The sequence below is a fragment of the Mercenaria mercenaria genome, chromosome 1, assembly GCF_021730395.1.
Source record: "Mercenaria mercenaria strain notata chromosome 1, MADL_Memer_1, whole genome shotgun sequence".
NCBI classification, from domain to species: domain Eukaryota; kingdom Metazoa; phylum Mollusca; class Bivalvia; order Venerida; family Veneridae; genus Mercenaria; species Mercenaria mercenaria.
Window position 1 is genome coordinate 24,722,285 of NC_069361.1, and position 22,129 is coordinate 24,744,413.

A 22,129-nucleotide genomic window follows, 5' to 3' on the forward strand; every position below is an offset into this window, starting at 1 on the left:
TATATTAGTTATTCCCCCTTTTTCTTAGAATTTTAGGTTAAAGTTATGATGCACTTTCACTCTGTCTTTGTTATTACTGAATGAATTTGATTCAAACTTAAAATAGTTGTTCAGCATCATCACCCACACAATGTGCATTACTCTGGCACCAATATTTAATGAATTATGCCCCTTTTTGCTTAGGATATACTTATATAGTGTTTTGATACATTTTATCTTTACTTCTCTTATTACTTTAAGTTGATATTTTTGACATAGACTCGGGCTTCATCCACAATTGGAGTCATCAAACACTCCAGTGACAGCTCTAGTTTCCTCAGATGTGCCCAGTTTCACTATCCAGTATCGAAGTAGTCGAGCGCGGTGTCTCCTGTGACAGCTCTTGTTTTTCTTATTATTGCAGCATGTAGGAATGACCTGGTAGAGAAGTATCGAAAATACTATATCAAAACAGAATTTATTCCTTGGAAGCCAGAGGAAGAGCAGGTGGATATTGATGATGTTTACTCTCCTGTTCATGTGCAAAGGAGGGTAAAAAGCTCAGGAAAAAAGAACATTCAGCAGACAAACAATTATGTTGAGAAATTAGAACAAACTGAGAGCAAAAGTGCAGGTAAACAAAAGATTAACAAAAATACAAATAAACTGAAATTGAAAATACCTATTATAGATAATGTCAAACAAAAGGGCAAGCCTATCTCATCTATCCATGAACTGTTCTATTACAATAACAAACGTTATAAAAAGATTCTGATAAGTGCAGAATCAGGAGCAGGTAAAACTACTTTGTGTAGGAAACTGATTTCTCTGTGGTGTAAGCAGTCAGTAGATAGTCCAGAAACTGGAGCTTGTGCAGCAGCAGATGAGTTAAAGGAATTTATTTACGTTGATGATGAAGATATAAATACAGAAAATGAAAGCACTGAAACTTTGAAGTTTGACTTTTTATTTTATGTGTCACTTAGACATGCAAAGCAAGAAGAATATATAGAAGATATGATTGCCAGGCAACTTCAGATCAATGATGAAGTTTTACAAGAGATCCTAGACACAACAAACTGTCTTGTTTTAGTTGATGGTTTAGATGAATGGTCTCCTCAGCAGCATGTTTATTATGGTCCTATGGATATAAAGGGTTGCCCAAAAGAGAAGCATGTTGGTCAGTTTTATTCTGTGTTTACAACAAGACCATGGAAGCTTGTGGATGAAGCAAGGGATGCAAATAAGCTTGAACTGCAGTGTCAGCTGAAAGGAGTTCAAACATATGAAGAAATGATTGCATTATATGCAAAAGTGATAAAGGATAAAACAAATTTTTCCACGGAAAAATTCCTTAAGGATGTGAGAAACAAGACTGAATTTCTGTCAACACCACTTCTTCTGAAATTAGTCATGTTACTGTGGGCTGAGAATGGTGAATTGGAAGTATCAGATTGCAGGTTGTATGGTCGGGTAGTTGAATTGCTGATTAAGAGTGGCCTTGAAAGAAATGTTAATGATAGTGAATTTATGAGAAAAGTGAATGAAATTCATCCATTTGAGGAGGCACCAATTTGCTTTAATAAATCTGAATATTTTTCTCACCTCCAAAAATATTTCTCTGCAATTAAACAGGTTGCAAAAGTGTCATTTGAAACTCTACTTAAAGGGACTTTGTTATTGAAGGATACAGATGTCCAGCTGTATACAAAAAAATATAATATAGACTTGCACTTTTTGAAGAAGTTGGGATTGTTTTCTCAAAGTCCCCACATAGGAGGTTCTTTTATAGATAGAGAGAGCAAAGTTACTTTCATCCAAAAATCTTTTCAAGAGTTTTATGCGGCAGTCCATATTGTTTCATATCCAGAGGATTGTTACAGGATTTTCAGGGAAAAATGGTCAAAATCACATCCTGAAAGTACCAATGCAAGATTTGTAGTTTTGTCTGACGTTTTCAAGTTCGTCAGTGGCATGGATCCGAGTGCTATGCCAAAGATGTATAAATTAATATATATGTATACATTTGATGACATCAATTCTGACCAGTGTCACACTGATAGGACTGAAAAGTTTAAAATCTATCTTAGGGGAAGATATGGTTGCATTGTGAAACAAAAGCTGGCCCGTTATGCATGTCCCATTGACAAACTTTTAAAAACTTTTAATAAACATATCATAGAGAATGTTACTGAAATTTTTAATTGTGGACATTCTGACTTCAAAATACATATACCTGACTTGTCTTTATATTTTCTTAAAATAGTTCCTAGCCCAGAGTGTATTGAGATGCTTAATATGTTCAAAGTATTGAAGTATATAAATCCATCATCTCTGAAAACACTGGTTCTACAGTATGATGCAGAATGTGACCAACTAGTACAACTTCTGAAGATATTTCTCATAAAAGATGACTTCTGTGACATGATTAGTGCACTGGCAATCTTGAGTGGTGGCAGACTACCAATTTGGTGTAATCTTTGGTCTGGTGAATGCTCAAATCTAAAAGAAGTGAAACTTAGAAATATTAGCCTTACATATGAACAGATGGAAAGGGTTCTACTGATACATCCATCAAATCTTGAGATCATTATTCTTGATAATGTTGAATGTTGCTCTCACAAAAGAGTCTCTGAAATGTGTACATATATCGAGAAAGGTAAAAGTTCAGAAAAGTTTGGCTTTTCAGAAATGCAAATCAATGAAAAAATCAAAGGTGAACACTTTGCACATGTAGGTTTTTCAGAAATTAAACTGTCTACAACTTTTGTCATGCTGAAAGAATTAGAATTGAAATGTATTGGAGTATTAACACATTCACAAGTAACGCATATGCTGACAGATTCTCCCAGCCTTCAGAGTGTTTCCCTTGACAATGTTCACTGTATGGAAGATGGGTATTGTGGATGTAGGAAAGCTGTGTCTGGTGTTGGGAGTGAGGAAGCTTTTTGTAAATACACATCAACTGCTTCATCAGCAAAACAGCTAAGCATTACGAATTGTAGTGGCATTTTGTGTCATACAAACAGATATCCTCAGCTTGAAGAATTCAGTTTATATTCCTCAAATGATAAAAAGGCTGTTTTACCTTTACAAATACTGTCTCATCTTACAACCTTTGGCAGTGTTCAGGATGTTAACATGTTGAATAGATCACAGAGAACTGAAAATGGCTCAAGTGATATTGGAGATAATAGTGAAGGTAGGTTAGAGTTAAAGACTTGTTGTTCAGAACAGAAATTGAAGTTGTCGAAGGCTGCTGATATGAGTATTTCCAGCAGGCTACATGCACTACATGTTGTTAAACTTGATAACATAGAGATTGGTCATTCACATATCACATGGATACTTACTTTACCCAATCTTGAAGTTGCTGACCTTTCTGAAGTAGTTTGTACAGCTGACAATATGTGTGGATGCTATACCAAGCCTGGTTCATTGGATTTATTTTCGCCTTCAGACCCTGGAACAAAATGTGTTGAATCTAGACTAAAAGAAATTACTATATGTGAAGGAAAGGAAATTTTTAAACATGTTAGTAAGTTGGTGAAATTAAGAACACTGTGTTTTAGAGGTAAAATAGAGAAAATTGATAATGTTTTTCTAACGGGCCTCAATCTTAAAAAATTGACGTTTAAGCACAAAGAAATCCCTTTTAACATGTGTGATTATGTTATTGGTCCTGAGGTTGAAATGGTATTTCATTGTGAAATTTCACAAGAATTGTTGATAAGATTTTTAGACAGTATTTCAAATAGTCATTTGGTTATACTAAATAGAGTTGTTTTGACTGAAGGAAATGCAGATTATGTCTATGAGACAGTGGGTAACATGAAAAATGTACATGTACAGGAGTTCACAAAATGGAAGTGGCTAGAACCAGAACTTCGCAAGATTGAGATTGAACCAGGGTGGGTTATTGATGACATCTCAGATTTTGCTTTAGTTGAAACATCTTCAAAAGCAAACATTGTCTCAATGAAAATTCTGAAGAAACAGCAGGATTTGAAGGACAAAGATGAATCTGACTGAATTATAAACCAGGTGCATTTTGTTACCTAGCAACAAAATGACTAGAAGGCATGGACTTTTAAAGACAAAACAGCAGTAATCTACCAGTTCTTGCAAAAATTTCGTCAAATGCATTTTCAAACGGATTTTAATAGGCTCATCTGAGCATATTGTGCTCATGGTTAGCATTTAGGATTGTAGGCTTTATATCATCCACAGTTCTTGTTTAAAGAACATATCAATCTAAACCATCAAGCTTAGATTTCAACAAATTTTCAGTGGAATGTTCCTAAAGTGGTCTCCTTTGTGATTTTATTAAAGCTAGATCATCCATTTAGAAGACTTCTGCCCAGAAACTGCAGGCCTTGGTTCAAAGAATTTCACAGTAATGTTCATTGGAAATTCCAAACAGGTTCCTTCATATTGATTTGTTTTGATAAAAATATGCCCATCAGGGAGTGGGGCAGTTTTCCATTTATAACTATAGTAGAAAATGTATGGATTTTCTTGCCCAATATTAATTACTTCAGAGATTTTAGTTTGGTGGACCTCTAACAATTTCTTCAGATCCTTCCCATACATTAAAAAGGTCACCAGGGACAGCTTGGTTTTCTGTAAGCATTAAATTTCTGACATAGTGATCTTGGATATTGGTAAAACTCGGACCTTAAGAATTATTTTTTGGTGGCTGCTAGCTGCCACCAGTGTCAAAAAGAATACTCCGTTTGAAAAATCGTGTCAGTTCTTAAGACCATCCTAACAACACAACCAAAAATAGTTCCAAGCTTTCTAGGTAAACAATTATCTACACAACGTGCATAATTTGAAAAGCTACAATATATGCCTTAATACCATTTTTAATGTAAATTTGGCGACTAAAATCAATACAAACTGAGGTAAACGTTTTAATTAAAGCAACAACGTGTATGAATACAAATATGCAAATTCATGGTCACGTGAATAAACGATGACCTCATGTCACCTGAACCGGGGCGATGATATTGATTAGCTATTGCATAGTACTGCCCCAGAGGTCACGTAGCTTATAACGTTGAAAAAGGTAGCTTATGTATATAGAAACCTAGCCTGGGAATTCAGACTGACAATTCAAAAATGTTTCCTAACCGCAGTGTCACATGTATAACTTCCGAAATTTAAGGCTTTATTTGATAAAGAACATAACTTCTGATAGCAATAATCCGCGGCTAAAAATAGAAACGGAATTTCAACGGAAAAGTTTCGAAACATTTCCGGTCCATAGACAATACCAGTTTGTAATGCCGATAGCTTTTCCAGCAAGTTGTAATACTTTTCAAATATGTCAAAACAAACTTAAATTTCGTCATAGCTATCAAATTGTAAGATATTATATTAATGCAACCCTAGTGATCTAAGAATGTTACTGAATTTTCGACTGCATTGTCTCGTTTTCGTTTCAAGCACGCAAAAATATGACCGCATGTTGATTAGGCTATTTATAGAAAATCAATAATCAGCAGTGATATGGATTTCCTCAGGCGTTGATACTGCCAATTAACACTAATTAGCGCAAATTTAGTGAGACGATTTATGAACAGAACAGTACTTTATTGATATAACTTGAACATGTACAGTTCATCGTTATACCAAGAACAAAATATACTAAAACATGCTTACAATACGAGAGTGAACAAAAATAAAAGAACATTCAGTTAAAATTCATTCGATATGGTTTGCAATGTGACCTGCCGTGAGAATCAAAGACATGTATGTTTTCTAAATAATATTCCCTCACGAATAATCTTCCTTCAGCATATGTACAATATAAGATACTATATGTATGCATAGATACACATGTATTCGGTATAATATCGTCTGACAAAACACGAATTATCAACGTGGAAACCCACAGGTCGCCCAAGCTGAGAAGTGTTTCAAGCTCGCTTTGACTAAGTGGTGCTACTGTATCACGATTTCATCAACTTGTAAGCCCATGAAAGTTGGCGCAGCGATGATACTAATACTCGCCTTTTTTAAAAGGCAATGTGTCAGACTGTAGCAAGTCGTCGGATAACAGATTTGACCAACTTAAAAATTGAATTGTTTCAAGACAGATTCTGCTCACTTCAGCTAAATTCATTCGAGCCGCACCATGAGAAAAACAACATAGTGCATTTGTGACCAGCATGGGCCCAAATCAAACTGCCGATCCATACACCACGCTGGTCAGAATCCTTGCTGTTCGCTAACGCACTATGCTGGTTTTCTCATGGTGCGTCTCTACAAATATATGTATAAAAAGTAAAACGGTTTCGTTTCGCCAGTTACATATTTTCGACTTTTTTCTCGGTCTGACTAAAGTTGTAAGTTTGTCTGACTTAATGTCCAGCATTTTTGCCAAGGAGTGATAATTAATGCACCTCTAAAATACACTAGCTGCAGAACTGACATTCTGAGGTGCATCTGTGGTGCATGTTTGTGTTGTTTTCTTTCACAAAAGTCTCATGAAAACCACAGCTATCTGATACGGACTAAATCAGTGTGTATAATAATTCATGACAGACACTGCCCAAAAGCTTTAAAAAGAAATCTTAAAAGCTGAATGATTTGGAGAAAAAGCTTATATTATTTATTCATAGTAAAACATTTTCGATGTAATTTATGTTGTCGTTTTCCTCACAAACAATCAAAACTATTCGTTAAAGACTGAATCAGTGTGTATGTAAACAATGACTGGCAGTAAAAAGGAATAATTTTGAAACCAAAGCCGAATATTAAAAAAAAAAAATGCAAAAAAAGTTCTTATAGTTTATATTAACAATTCCTCAGTTGTCACTTTCTTTGTAATATTTTAAACATTGATTAGCAGCCACCACCAGCGCTTTGAGCGCTTTGATTCATTCCTGGATTGTTTGCCTTCTTTATTCCGTATAAAAGCCTTGTTACAGTGAACACTTTTATAGTAAAACTAAGCTTTAAGAAACAGTTTTGGTTGGAAAGCAGTAATTTATGCAGAAAAATAAATTGATGCTTTATTTGTATTATTTCACATGAATATTTGTTTTCTGAAAATATTGAATTGCATGTATCAGCAGTTAGAATTTGGTGTTTTATTTCAGAAATTGAACTTGAATACAAAATGTGCACCAATGAGTAGATATGTATATAAAACACATCTGTGGCTTAGTTCCTGTTTATAGGGATCAGGTTAAAATAGATTTTATTATCCCCCGCCGTAGTTTTGGTGTTGTCCGTTCTTCTGTCCGTCTTTCCGTCCTTTTGTCTAGAGCCATATCTAGGAACTGGTAGGGAATTTTTAGCTCACCTGAGCACAAAGTGCTCAAAGGTGAACTTTAGTGATCACACTGTGTCCGTCGTCGTCTGTCCATCCGTCTTCAACAATTTGACTGTTAACACTCTAGAGGTCACATTTTTTGCCCAATCTTAATGAAACTTAGTCAGAAAGCTTGTTGACATTCTAGAGGCCACATTTATGACTGTATCTTCATGAAACTTAGTCAGAATGTCAAACTTGATTATCTTCCAGTCAGGTTTGAATCTGGGTCATGTTGGGTCAAAAGTTAGGTCATGGGGCCAAATCAAAGGAAAAGCTTGTTAACACTCTAGAGGCCACACTTATGACTGTATCTTCATGAAACTTAGTCAGAATGTTAAACTTGATGATCTTTAGGTCAAGGTCGAATCTAGGTCATGTTTGGTCAAAAACAAGGCCACCAAGTTAAATCAAAGGAAAAGCTTGTTAACACCCTAGAGGCCACACTTATGCCCATATCTTAATGAAACTTGGTCAGAATGTTAATCTTGATGATCTTTAGGTCAATAGGTCAGGTGAACGATACAGGGCCTTCATGGCCCTCTTGTTTAAATAAAACTTCATATACTTATTTGCCTCTATGCAGAAATGCGGCCCGTCAGGTTCAGTCAGATTACTCAAGTAACAGCAGAGTTATGACCCTTAGAAGTTTCTAGTGTTAACTATAATAAGGTTTCTATAAATAAGGCAATTTCTGCTTCATAACTTGCGACATATTTGACCAAGAACTATGAAATTTAAACTAAATTTAGATCACCACAATGTCTGTTAACACTCTAGAGGTCACAATTTTGGCCTAATCTTAATGAAACTTGGTCAGAATGTTACCCTCATAAAAATCTTGGACGAGTTCGATATTGGGTCATCTGGGTTCAAAAACTAGGTCACCGTGTCAGATCAAAGGAAAAACTTGTTAACATTCTAGAGGTGACAATTTTGGCCCGATCGTAATGAAACTTGGACAGAATGGTATCCTTAATAAAATCTTGGATGAGTTTGATATTGGGTTATCTGGGATAAAAAAAACTAGGTCACCAGGTCAAATCAAAGGAACAGATTGTTAACACTTTAGAGGTCACAATTTTGGCATAATTTTAATGAAACTTGGTCAGAATGTTACCCTCATAAAAATCTTGGACGAGTTTGATATTGGGTCATCTGGGTTCAAAAACTAGGTCACCGTGTCAGATCAAAGGAAAAGCTTATTAACACTCTAGAGGTGACAATTTTGGCCCGATCGTAATGAAACTTGGACAGAATGGTATCCTTAATAAAATCTTGGATGAGTTTGATATTGGGTCATCTGGGATAAAAAAAACTAGGTCACCAGGTCAAATCAAAGGAACAGATTGTTAACACTTTAGAGGTCACAATCTTGACCCAATCATAATGAAACTTGGTCAGAATGTTACCCTTAATAAAATCTTGAACGAATTCAACATCGGATCATCTGGGGTCAAAAACTAGGTCACCAGGTCAAATCAAAGGAAAAGCTAATTAACACTGTAGAGGCCACATTTATGACTGTATCTTCATGAAAACTGGTTTGGTCAGAATGTTACTCATGATGATCTCAAAGTCCAATCAGAATCTGGGTCATGTCGGGTCAAAAACTAGGTCACTAGGTCAAATCAAAAGAAAAGCTAGTTAGCACTTTAGAGGCCACATTTATGACCATATCTTAATAAAACTTGGTCAGAATGTTAATCTTGATGATCTATAGGTCAGATTTAAGTCTGGGACAGGTTGGGTCAAAAACTAAGTCACTGGGTCAAATCAAAGGAAAAGCTTGTTAACACTCTATAGGCCACATTTATGACTTATCTTCAGGAAACTTAGTCAGAATGTTAATCTTGATGAACTTTAGATCAAGTCTGAATCTTGGTCATGTGGGGTCAAAAACTAGGTCACCATGTCAAATCAAAGGAAAAGCTTGTTAACACTAGAGGCTAGTCAGATGTTCCTTGGATGACTGTCAACCAAGATTGTTCAAGTTGTAATGATTTGCAAAGAAATTTAGCCACCAGACCAAATCTACAAAATTTGAAGTAATTCCACAGAAATGTTTTATGGGACCCAAACCATGTTTCCATCTTTTTCGATTTGTCACATAGCTGCATGAGCTAAGAATAGAAAAATCTTCAAACAGTATGCTCTTCTTAGTCCCAGGTCTGATTTTGAATAATTTTATAGAAATGTTCCTTGAGTGACCCTCTGCCAAGCATGTATGCCAGAGGGAGTGGTAACTTCTCCCTATTTGTATATTGTATGTTGAAACTTTTAAAAGACAAGATGGTTAAAAGTTCTTCTGATTTGTTAAAACATATTCAGAAGACTTTGTCACTTTTCCCTACATCTGAAATTCAAAATTGAAACTTCCACTTGTTGGCCCAATTTCAGATTAATTTTTAATAAATTAACTAAGTAATCTTCTACCAAATTGTTAAGCCATCTTTATTAGTAAAAAAGCATGACCCTTTGGCCAGGGCTAATTTCAAAATCTTACCGAAAGAATCTGCTGGCCATCTTTTAAAGTAAGTTGGGATGTTTCTTCAACGACTTCTGAAATTGTTACCTGTTTTAACTGATAAGGCGTGTAGTGCCATGGTGGCTGTTTATTTCAATTTTTATATTTATAACATTTTTAAATGTAGCCATATTACATATTTTACAGAACTGTTCATTAAATTGTTGGTCCTTAGTTTGTTCCATATGAGCGACTGATATCAAACACGTTTACTGGGGTAGTTAGTCAGAAATTAGAAAATAAAGCAATAGAACATTTGCTGAATAGTTTGCTGGTCAATAATTGTATAATGTGTCCAATCAATTAGCAATCATTATTTCCACTGATAGCCTTATGTTTACTGCTTATCATTTTCCTTGGATATAAGCTTAAAGGTGAATTAATACGGTTAAGTAAGGAAAAGGAAAATTCTTAACTATGATAAATTGCTAGGATACAGACTCGACACAAAGTTAAATGAAATCATAATGTCTTTAGCACTTCTCTCATCCAAGGGCACAGGCTTCTCATGCACAAGAGTTTAAAAATATGAGTTAACAATAAGCAATTTTATTGGCATTTAATTGTCATAATTAAATTATGTTCAAGCATGTGACTTCGGTCCTAAAACTCTACTGGTGTTTTGTATATAATTACTGACAATGGGTCCTATTCGTTGGAATGCCATACTCTGAAATTGAGAACATAGATTTATGACACCTTGTTTCTTTTTAGGCAACTTCAGTTTGATTTTTGTTCAGAGTTTTAGGATGTTCTAATAACACTTATTTTGAATTTTTTATGCCCCCAAAGGGAGGCATATAGTTTTGGAACCGTCTGTCGGTCTGTCCGCAATTTTCGTGTCCGGTCCATATCTTTGTCATCGATGGATGGATTTTCAAATAACTTGGCATGAATGTGTACCACAGTAAGACGACATGTCGCGCGCAAGACCCAGGTCCGTAGCTCAAAGGTCAAGATCACACTTAGACGTTAAAGGTCATTTTTCATGATAGTTGGGCGTGTCCAGTCCATATCTTTGTCATCGATGGATGGATTTTCAAATAACTTGGCATGAATGTGTACCACAGTAAGACGACATGTCGCGCGCAAGACCTAGGTCCGTAGCTCGAAGGTCAAGGTCACACTTAGACGTTAAACGTCATTTTTCATGATAGTTGGGCGTGTCCGGACCATATTTTTGTCATCCATGGATGGATTTTCAAGTAACTATGCATGAATGTGTGGCACAGTAAGACGACGTGTCGCGCGCAAGACCAAGGTCTGTAGCTCAAAGGTCAAGGTCACACTTAGACGTTAATGGTCATATTTCATGATAGTGCATTGATGGGCGTGTCCGGTCCATATCTTTGTCATTCATGCATGGATTTTAAAATAACTACGCATGAATGTGTGGCACAGTAAGACGACGTGTCGCGCGCAAGACCCAGGTCCGTAGGTCAAATTAAAGGTCCTAAACTCTAACATCGGCCATAACTATTCATTCAAAGTGCCATCGGGGGCATGTGTCATCCTATGGAGACAGCTCTTGTTTTATATATTTCAGTTTTTGGATCTGTATTGCTGAATTTTTAGTCATATAAACTGTTAAATTTCAGTGTTTCCCTTTTTCAGAGTTAAGACTTAATCAGAAAGAATGTAAGCTGTTGAAAGTTATTAACTTGCATATATTTGGCTTAAAGTTATGGGAGATTTGGTTTATTTAAACAGAAAAATGGTATGCCAGCATCGTGTTTAAATTACAAGACATATCCTTGCTTTTCTTTTGTTCTGATGTATGATTTGATTTCGCAAATATTATAATTGTTATGTCAATTCATTACATATCTGACACATTATTTACAGAAATATATGAAGTTTGCTCTGAAATTATTAATAGAGATTTTAATTGTTACAATAAAGAAGATAAGAGCTAGCTTATTTCTGCTTTATAGAGACATTCCCAGTTTCTTCAGTCCACAATGTGTGTTTTGGCCTTGTCTGTATGCCAAAGGATTAATTACTTGTTAACTGTAAAGTTGTACTATTGCAAATTGCCAAGTATTGAAATAACTATTGCATTGTTACTGAATAATTACAAGTCCCCCACAAGTGGAACAATGGAGGGGACTATAGGAATTCCCTTTGTCTGCCCGTCCATCTGCAAATCTGGATCCTGCAATTACTAGAGAAGTCTTCGAGCTGGGTTTAACTTGATATGTGTATAGTGGGCAATATGTACTATATATATTAATTCTGTTGCAATTCAACAGAGATAAATGATTGATGTATGCAGAGTTTGGACAAAACATAAAATATGCTGTGGCTTTAAGGATTTAATAACCACAGTTTATAGCAACTGCAATATCTTTAACCCTTTATTTTTATCAGTTTTAAAATCTGTAATGATCTAAGAAACAACAGACTTGTAAAACAATTATGTTCTGGTCGGACAAATTTCCAAAATTATGAAGAAACATAACTATTTAAAGAGGACCATGCATTTACATTTACTCGGAAAATTCAAGTATTCTTACGAATATAAAATTTCATACAGAATAAGACAGAAGAACGTCCGTCCAAAGTAAAATCTGAATAAATAATTGTACTTTATAACCGTTTCATACTGCTAAAACTTGCATACAAATGGAAAAATAGTTAACTTGTACAGAATAATTCATGACAATTATAACTTATTGCACTCTACAAAAAACTTTTCTTTCATTAAAATAATTACAGAATTAAAATGTATAAGAGGCTAAGATGGTCCTAGGCCGCTCACCTTAGAAACATACAACAGTGTAAAAATGTTTGACCTAGTGATTTCATAGAAACAAATATTCTGGCTAATTTTCATTAAGATTGGACCAAAAATGTCTCTTGAGTTTAAACAAGTATTTTCTTAGATATGACTTAGTGACCTAGTTTTTGACCCCAGATAACCCATATTCAAACTTGACCTAGATATTATCAAGGCAATCATTCTGACCAAATTTCATGAAGACCAATTGAAAAATAAGTCTCTATTGTATACACAAGGTTTTCCTTTGATTTGACCTAGTGACCTAGTTTTTGTTCCAGATGACCTATATTCAAACTCGACCTAGATTTCATCAAGGCAATCATTCTGACAAAGTTCCATGAAGACCAATTAAGAAATACAGTCTCTGTCGCATGCACAAGGTTTTTCTTTGATTTGACCTAGTGATATTGTTTTTTACCTCAGAAGACCCGTATTCAAACTAGACCTAGACTTTTTCAAGGCAATCATTCTGACCTAATTTTATAAAGATCAATTGAAAAATACAGCCTCTATAACACAAGGTTTTTCTGTGATTTGACCTCGTGACCTAGTTTTTGATGACCCATATTCGAACTTGACCTAGATTTTATCAAGGCAATGATTCTGACCAACTTTCATGAAGTTGAAGTGAAAAATACAGCTTCTATCGCATACACAAGATTTTTCTTTGATTTGTCATAGTTTTTGACTCAAGATAACTCATATTCTAACTCGACCTAGATTTCATCAAGGCAATCATACTGACAACATTCCATGAAGATCAATTTAAAAATACAGCCTCTATCACATACATAAGGTTTTTCTTTGATTTGACCTAGTGACCTACTTTTTGATCCTAGATAACCCATATTCATACTCGACCTAGATTTTATCAAGGCAATTATTCTGACCAGATTTCATGAAAATCAATTGAAAAATACAGCCTGTAGCACATACGCAAGTTTTTTCTTATCTGACCTAGTGATCTAATTGTTGACCCATTTTTAAACTTGGTCTAGATTTCATCAAGGCAAAATTTCATGAAGATCAGCTGAAAAATACAGCCTCTTTCGTATACACAAGCTAAATGTTAACAGACAGACAGACAGACATCGAGCGATCAAAAAAACTCGCCTGAGCATTGCTCAGCTGAACTAAAAATAAAAGGGGGTTTACTTTATGCAAAGGAATGGTTCATTCAATCTATTGGCGAACAAAGAATACTAGCAAAGAAAGCTACACATAATTCTGAAGTTTCACACCTTATTTTCATTTTTTGTCCCTGTCATGTAAAATAATGGCCATTCTAAGTTTTATTGCCAAACTGACTGTTTCTGGTTGCGCAGCAAAACTTTCACCGAAATCATAACCATGTTATTAATTTGCCAATGTAAACTTATTGCGTTTTGCTAGGAAATACGAAAATGAAGAATATTTGAACAACGAACACTCTTATGCGTTCGCTCTGATCTTAAATATAGCAAGAATGTCATCTTAACCCTAATCATGCTGGACACGACTGATTCTGCCTTTGAGACCAGTGTAGATCATGATCAACCTGCACATCTATGCAGTCTAAGTAAGATCTGCACTGTTCACCGTTCAGTTTCTTTTTTGTATGCGCCGCTTTTAACAGTTAATGGTACTGTCCAAAATTGAAAGATGTGACATGTTTAATTTTTTTTAGTTGGGTTTAACGTCGCACCGACACAATTATAGGTCATATGGCGACTTTCAAGCTTTGATGGTGGACGAAGACCCTGGGTGCCCCTCCATGCATTATTTCATCACGAGAGGGCACCTTGGCAGAACCACCAACCTTCTGTAAGCCAGCTGGATGGATTCCGTTTAAAGGAAAAGAATTATCAGCCTCTGTAGAGGTATCTACTCTTCAGGGGTGTCACTAGAGAAATAAGACTGTAGTTGCATAGTATTCGAATTAACTGACCTCATAGAAATAAGGTGAGATGTATCTGTAAAGGTGTACACAACAAATAAGTGAGATAATTTGGCGGAAAAAAACTAATTTTTGGTCCATTTTGGTGAAGTTTTACTACAGTTATAAAGGCATAGGATAACTGGCACTGAATAAAAGTGTACTAAACACAGTGTACTAAGCACAATCTTTTCCTATCCAATAAATACTAATGGTGTTTCCATGGCAACCTCTAGAATACATATCACTGCTCCTTCAATGTATCTTTAAGTTGCCTTACCTAAGAGGTAGTAAAAATGACTACATAAAGTCTTGTCACGTATTGAACTTTTGTAGAAAACAAAATAGCCATTATTAATAAGTATAGGAGCTGAATAGCCTTGTTTTCACTAATACTGGTACTGTAACATTACATGTGATCTAAGGTAAAGCCGGGGTGAATGAGAATATATCAAAGAAAGCCGATAAAACTGTGTTGTGTAGTCAACAATACAAAATCATGAAGAACTTGAAATTAAACTGCAAGATTTTATAAGCAGTTTCCTTACCCAATCTTCATATTAATTCTAAAACAATATAATACCTGTCACTTGATAACTATTTAAAATAAAACCAGAACAGTTCCACTATAACAAAGCAGTCTTAAAGACAGCTAAATCCCCTGCCACTGGTATAGATAGTGAAAGGGTAAACCTTTGACTTTGACCTTGACCTTGAACTGTCGGGACTGACCAATGAATTCTGCACATTGTCTAGATGAGGTGATCATTTGACCCGAGTTTCATAAAAATCCTGAAAGGGGTTTAGGAGATACAGAATGGACACAAAATGGAAGGCTCAAACGTTTGACTAAGTTGTGACCTTGATCTTGAGCCAGCATGGCTGGCTCATCAATTCTGCACATCGTCTTGATGAGGTGATCATTTGACCCAAGTTTACTGAAAATCCTTCAAGGAGTTTAGGAGATACAGAGCGGACACAAAATGGAAGGCTCAAACCTTTGACCTTGAGTTGTGACCTTGACCTTGAGCCGACATAGCTGATTCATGAGTTCTGCACAATCGTCTTGATGAGGTGATTATTTAATCCAGTTTTAATAAAAATCCTTCAAGAGGTTTAAGAAATACAGAGCGGACACGAAATGGTAGTCTCAAATTTGTGATCTTGACCTTAAGTTGACATGGCTGAATCATGAGTTCTTGATGAGGTGATTATTTGACCCAAGTTTAATGTAAATCCTTAAAGGGGTTTAGGAGATACAAAATGGACACAAAATAGAAGGCTCAAACGTTTGACTCTAAGTTGTGACCTTGACCTTGAGACAGCATGGCTGACTCATCAATTCTGCACATCGTCCCATTTTATCCAAGTTTCATAATTATCCTTCAAGAAGTTTAAGAGATGGAATTATGTTTCTTGCTGTACAGGGTCAGCTTATGATGGTGAACAAGTGTTTCAAGTTTCAAAGCAAAAGCTTTGATAGTTTAGGAGAAAAAATGACCTAAACATAAAACTTAACCAAGAAAACTGATTTTCTAAGTCCAAAAGGGGCAATAATTCTTGCAAAAAGCAGGATGGAGTTATGTTTCTTGATGTACAGGGTCAGCTTATGATGGTGAACAAGTGTTGCAAGTTTCAAAGCAATAGCTTCATATATAGTTTAGGAGAAAAGCTGACCTAAACATAAAACTTAACCAGGCAACGCTGACGCTGATCAAGTGATGACATTTTTTTAAAAAAATCAGATGAGCTAAGAAAAGCTTGTTTTCAAAGATTTTGTAAAGCGCTCTGCATAAAAAGAAACTGAACTCGAGTATTTTGAGAAAATACACGTAATTTTTCTCAAGGATTTAAGTTTTAAAATGTTTCCTTTTGCATCAAAGCTTTCATCGTTGCCATTCTCATACAGAATACTGTACCTAATTAATAAATTGGAAGTGTCTAGCCTGCGTTCTAGTCGTCCGGTTACCGGACGGCTAGCAAATCCTCAGGGGATTTTCTAGTCGTCCAGTAATTGATTTCTTAATGAATAAGTAATGATTTTATATAGTTTTACATGTTATTTACTTAAAATATCAATACTTATCTGATTTTTCAGTCGATTAAACGCAAGAGATCGTGTTTGTTTACAAATCCGTTGATATTCTTTTTTTAGAAATGATAAAACATTGATCGCCGAACGTCCATGGATATGCTATTTTGTAAAATGTGATGTTTTTTCTAACGGCCTAAACTTTAATTATTAAAACACAAACTTTTTGAAGAATGGAAAGCTTAAAAAAGCAATTCATTCATTAATTTTGAATATAATATTATTTCAAAATAAAATAATTATGAACGCTAACTATTGACCATATCAACATTAAGGATAAATCCCGTTTTCCGGTTTTTCTTAAAGTTTTGAACACCACGCTGCCGCTTTTGAAATTAGATGTTATTTAAAACAGTTATTCATTAAAAAATATTTGAATACTAAAATATGAAAATTGAAAGTACTTCAAAACTGTTTCAATTTTGAAAAATCCAGTGAAAAAGTTGTTAAAAATTAAAAATTCCGATCTCATAAAAGCCTCCAGATGAACAAATTTTAGTAAGAGACGCCACGTCGATCTCGCCATTATTGAGTTCGGCAAACTTCCATTTTATCGGCTGAATAATGCAGTGATTTATTGTAAATGTTTATAGTATGTATTTAGCCTACACAAAATTTTGTTTGCAGGTAAGTAAGTAGATATCTTAAGTAAATAACATTAAAACTATATAAAATCATGTCTTATTCATTAGGAAATCAATTACCGGACGACTAGAAAATCCGCTGAGGATTTGCTAGCCGTCCGGAAACCGGACGACTAGAACGCAGGCTAGGCGTCCGGTTACCGGACGGCTAGACACTTCCTAATAAATTATATGTTAACAAGAGTGGCAGACTGTCACAAAATATGCCCTTCATCAAATTAGGCCGAATTCAAGGACCATAATCCAAGAGTGCCTGGGGAGATTCGGCTGGTTATTGAGCTTGGCTAAGATATTATGCCCACAAACACTGTCACTAACTTTGGTGAAGATAGGATGAAAACTTTTCGACTTAAAGGGCGGACAAGGCTATACATTTGCTGATTTTGGAGTAATTCAAGGGCCATAACTCCAGAGTGCACGAGGGGATTTTGCTGATTATCAAGATTGGCCAAGATATCATGCCCACATTATCACCAAGTTTGGTGAAGATCGGATGAAAACTGTTTGATGTAGAGGACGGACAATGCTAAATTTGCAGATTTTGAGTAATTAAAGGGCCATAACTCAAGAGCGCCTGGCGCGTTTTTGCTGGATATCAATCTTGGTCAAGAAATTATGCCCAAAAACATTGTCATTAAGTTTGGTGAAAATTGAATGATGAAAATTGTTAGACTTAGAGAGCGGACATGTTTTTAGACGCCAACAGCCCACCTGCCGCGACGGATGTTTACATAATACGCCCTGCTCTTCCAGAGACGGCATATATAGGATTATGATTATTATTACATATATTATGATTTGTTTACTTAGTTCACTCTGTATATATTTCCAGATGTTGAAGATTGGTAATGTCAATAAACATTAGAAATCATTCACCAAATAGATGTCAGTCTTATTTATCTTCAACATTTCAACAGGACGCTGATTTCAAATCTCACAGTATAATGACAAATCGCAACCACTGGTAACCATCTTCAAAATGCCGGAAGTATCCTGCCCAGTTCCTGGCTGTGACTACAAGACACCGGATGTGGATGCCAGTATAATTGTTGAACTTATTAAGGCTCATAGTGTGACGCACCCAGCTGCTCCACCTGCTGCCGTCGCAAAAGTTGAACGAGTGCGCAGACCAGTCGTTACAGCTGCTGGAACTTCTGAGGATTGAGCTTACTTCCAATCTAGGTGGAACGACTATGTTACGGCAACAAAGATTGATGGACCTGATAAGGTCATCCAACTTATTGAGTGCTGTGATGAACCGCTTCGCAAAGATCTTACCCGGTCAGCTGGCGGAACCCTTAAGGACAAAACTCATGATGAAGTTATGGCTTCTATTCGTAAATTAGCGGTGAGAGAAGAGAACACTATGGTAGCTTGTGTAACGTTACATAATATGCGACAGGATAGAGATGAGACAATCAGGAGTTTTGGCGCACGTTTACAGGATCAAGCGAACATTTGCAAGTTCATCATCAAGTGTGCTAACTGTAACGAGAATGTTAACTATACAGAAGCTATAATGCGCGACGTTTTAAGCAGAGGCTTGTGTGACCCTGAAATACAAATGGACCTTCTTGGTGATCAGAATCAAGCTATGTCATTAGAGGATGTGTATAAATTTGTTGAAGCTAAAGAGGCAGGCAAGCGATCTGCATCTCGCCTCTTTGACACACAAGCTGTAGAAGCGTCATCTAGCTCATATAGACAATCTAAACAACAAGCGAACAGAACTGAACAGGAACTCTGTAACTACTGTGGGAAGCGCGGTCATGGGAAACAATCTTCAGCAGCCACACGCCGGTCAAACTGTCCAGCATATGGCCACAAGTGTGACATTTGCCAACGTGATAATCATTTTGAGACAGTGTGTCGCAGCAAGGACAAACCCTTCTCAAGACGCCCATCCCGTGGTAGACCACCAAAGCCAGCATCAAGCGAAGATGCTGTGTTTGATAATTTCTGTACTGTGTTTGATACATCCCCATTATATTCAAACAGTTCAAATTCTGAAGTGTGCTCTGTTAATAAAACTGTTCCTCTTGATCACCACGTGTATGACACGTTACATGACTCATGGGTACGACAGAAATCAAAACCACAACCATTTATAAATGTTGTTATTCAGACACTGTCACATGATTATGCTGTACTTGGTTTAGATACTATGCATGTAACCTCTATTTCAGCTCCAGTTACTGCCTTAGCCGATACCGGATGTCAGAGCTGCCTTGCCGGACTTAAGATAATCCACCGCCTTGGACTCAGCGAAAAGGACTTGGTACCTGTAACCATGCGCATGCATACCGCAAACAATGATGGCATAAAGATACTTGGCGCCATCCTCCTGCGCATATCTTGTACAGATCCTAATGGACGCACTGCAGTTACGAAACAAATGACTTATGTCACTGACAGCTCAGATAAGCTCTTTCTCAGTAGGGAAGCCTGTGTGGACTTAGGAATTATCCCACCCAAATTCCCACAAATGAATGTCCCAGTGGCCAAGAGTCTCAATGCCATCCACGATCCTACTGTAGCACCTTGTGGTTGCCCCTCACGCCAGCTACCCCCTCCATTACCGAAGACGCTACCCTTCCCTGCTACAGTTGAAAATCGTGAAAAGCTTCAACATTACCTCCTTAACTACTATGGAGCATTCACATTTAATACATGTGAGCACCAACAACTACCTCTCATGGAATGTCCTCCAATGAAATTAATGGTTAACCCAGATGCTAAACCGATAGCTCACCATACGCCCATGCCAGTCCCACTACACTGGAGGGATGCTGTTAAGGATGGACTCGACCAAGATGTTCGACTAGGTGTTCTAGAGAAGGTTCCCATTGGTGACCCTGTTACATGGTGCCATAGAATGGTGGTATGTGCTAAAAAGAATGGCAAACCGAGGCGTACAGTTGATTTCCAAGCACTGAATGCCCACGCTACTAGAGAAACACACCACACCGCCTCCCCATTCCTACAAGCCAGATCTGTACCAGCCGGCAAAAAGAAGACTATATTTGATGCTTGGAATGGATACCGCCACTTGACAACCTTCATCACTCCTTGGGGAAGGTACCGTTACAGAACTGCACCTCAGGGCTACATTGCTTCTGGAGACGGCTATACTAGACGTTACGATGAGATTGTTGCCGACATAGCCGACAAAACTAAGTGTGTAGATGACGCATTCCTATGAGCAGATACCATTGAAGACAGTTTCCATCAGGCTGCTAACTGGCTAGACGTCTGCGGAAGGAATGGCATTGTTCTTAACCCAGAGAAATTTGTCTTTGGTGCTGACACAGTAGAATTTGCCGGTTTCGTAATATCTCCAACTGAAGTTCTTCCTAGTCCAAGGTACATTCGAGCTATCACTGACTTCCCTGCCCCCAAGGATCTTACTGATGTCCGGTCATGGTTCGGTTTAATTAACCAGGTATCTTATGCTTTCAGCATGACGGACCGCATGCAACCATTCAGAAACCTGCTCAAACCAGACGTCCGTTTCGAATGGACTGGCCAGCTACAAGAACTTTTTGAGGAATCTAAGAATGTGATTGCCGGAGAGATTGAAGAGGGTGTTACCATCTTTGACCCTGCTAAACTTACATGTCTGGCAACTGACTGGTCTAAAACAGGAATTGGTTTTTGGCTCTTGCAAAAGCACTGCTCTTGTCCTACCGTTAAACCGTTTTGTTGTCACATGGGATGGAAGGTTACACTTGTGGATAGTAGGTTTACCCACTCTGCCGAGTCCCGCTATGCCCCAATTGAAGGTGAAGCCATTGCAGTTGCAGATGCTATTGAGAAGGCCAGATACTTTGTCCTTGGTTGTTCCGACCTTGTCATCGCTGTGGACCATAAGCCCCTTCTTAAGATATTCAATGACAGATCCCTTGAAGACATTTCAAACACCCGCTTGCGGAATTTGAAAGAGAAAACCTTACGTTACAGGTTCAGAATGATCCACATACCTGGAGTGAAACACCGAGCAACGGACTGTCTCTCAAGGCACCCTACTGGTGAAGCAGTGCAACTGGTCCTTCCTGACGATATTGCTATGGTAGATGTAGAATGTAGTGTCGTGTCCACTGCAGTACTGACTTTAAACGCTTTAAGCATCAGATCAGTCACATGGGATAGAGTGAGAACAGCCACTGCAAGCGACTATGATATGCTCCAGCTTTCTGACTTAATTGAACAAGGTATGCCGGCGACCCGCAGCGAGATGTCTGAACCAGTCCAAGACTTCTTCCAATTCAGAGAAGACCTGACCACCGTTGATGGCGTCATCCTGTACAAGGACAGAGTCGTTATTCCAGGCTCACTCAGGGATGAGGTGCTACCAGCCCTGCACGCGGCACATCAAGGCGTTACATCCATGATATCAAGGGCTGAGGCTTCTGTTTTTTGGCCTGGCATCACCCAAGCTATCAGTGACATCAGATGGAACTGCACCCATTGCAACCGTATTACACCTTCCAATCCCTGTGCTCCACCCATACCACCTACCTCCCCTGAATATCCATTTCAGTGCATTTGTGCAGACTACTTCACATACAAAGGCAATCACTACCTGGTTATTGTTGACCGCTACTCAAACTGGCAAATAGTGGAGAGAGCAACAAATGGTGCAGATGGTCTAGTATCCTGTTTACGACGAACATTTGTTACATATGGTATTCCGGACGAGCTTGCCTCAGATGGCGGACCAGAATTCATTGCCACAGTTACGCGTACATTCCTCCAAGACTGGGGTGTTCACCACAGACTGTCCTCAGTGGCATTCCCACACAGCAACTGCCGCGCTGAACTTGGTGTAAAATCAGTTAAACGGCTTTTAATGGACAACACTACAGA

At 37.2% G+C, this 22,129-nt stretch overlaps 2 protein-coding genes across 6 annotated transcripts in view; one reads left to right on the forward strand and one right to left on the reverse strand.

Annotated features, from left to right (window-relative positions):
- Positions 1 to 11,750, forward strand: part of LOC123556853 (uncharacterized) — a 46,471-nt gene extending 34,721 nt beyond the window's left edge. For all 5 annotated transcript variants that reach the window (XM_053542447.1, XM_053542441.1, XM_053542437.1 and 2 more), the window contains exon 6: positions 404 to 11,750. In XM_053542447.1, coding sequence (XP_053398422.1) covers positions 404 to 4,011 — 3,608 coding nt within the window. In that variant the 3' untranslated portion in view covers positions 4,012 to 11,750. The remainder of the gene's footprint in view (positions 1 to 403) is intronic.
- LOC128556771 (uncharacterized) overlaps positions 1 to 22,129 on the reverse strand; it is a 32,919-nt gene that overhangs the window by 9,219 nt on the left and 1,571 nt on the right. Inside the window, exon 2 of the mRNA XM_053542453.1 lies at positions 3,333 to 3,442. The gene's annotated coding sequence lies outside the window, so the exon portion shown is untranslated. The remainder of the gene's footprint in view (positions 1 to 3,332; positions 3,443 to 22,129) is intronic.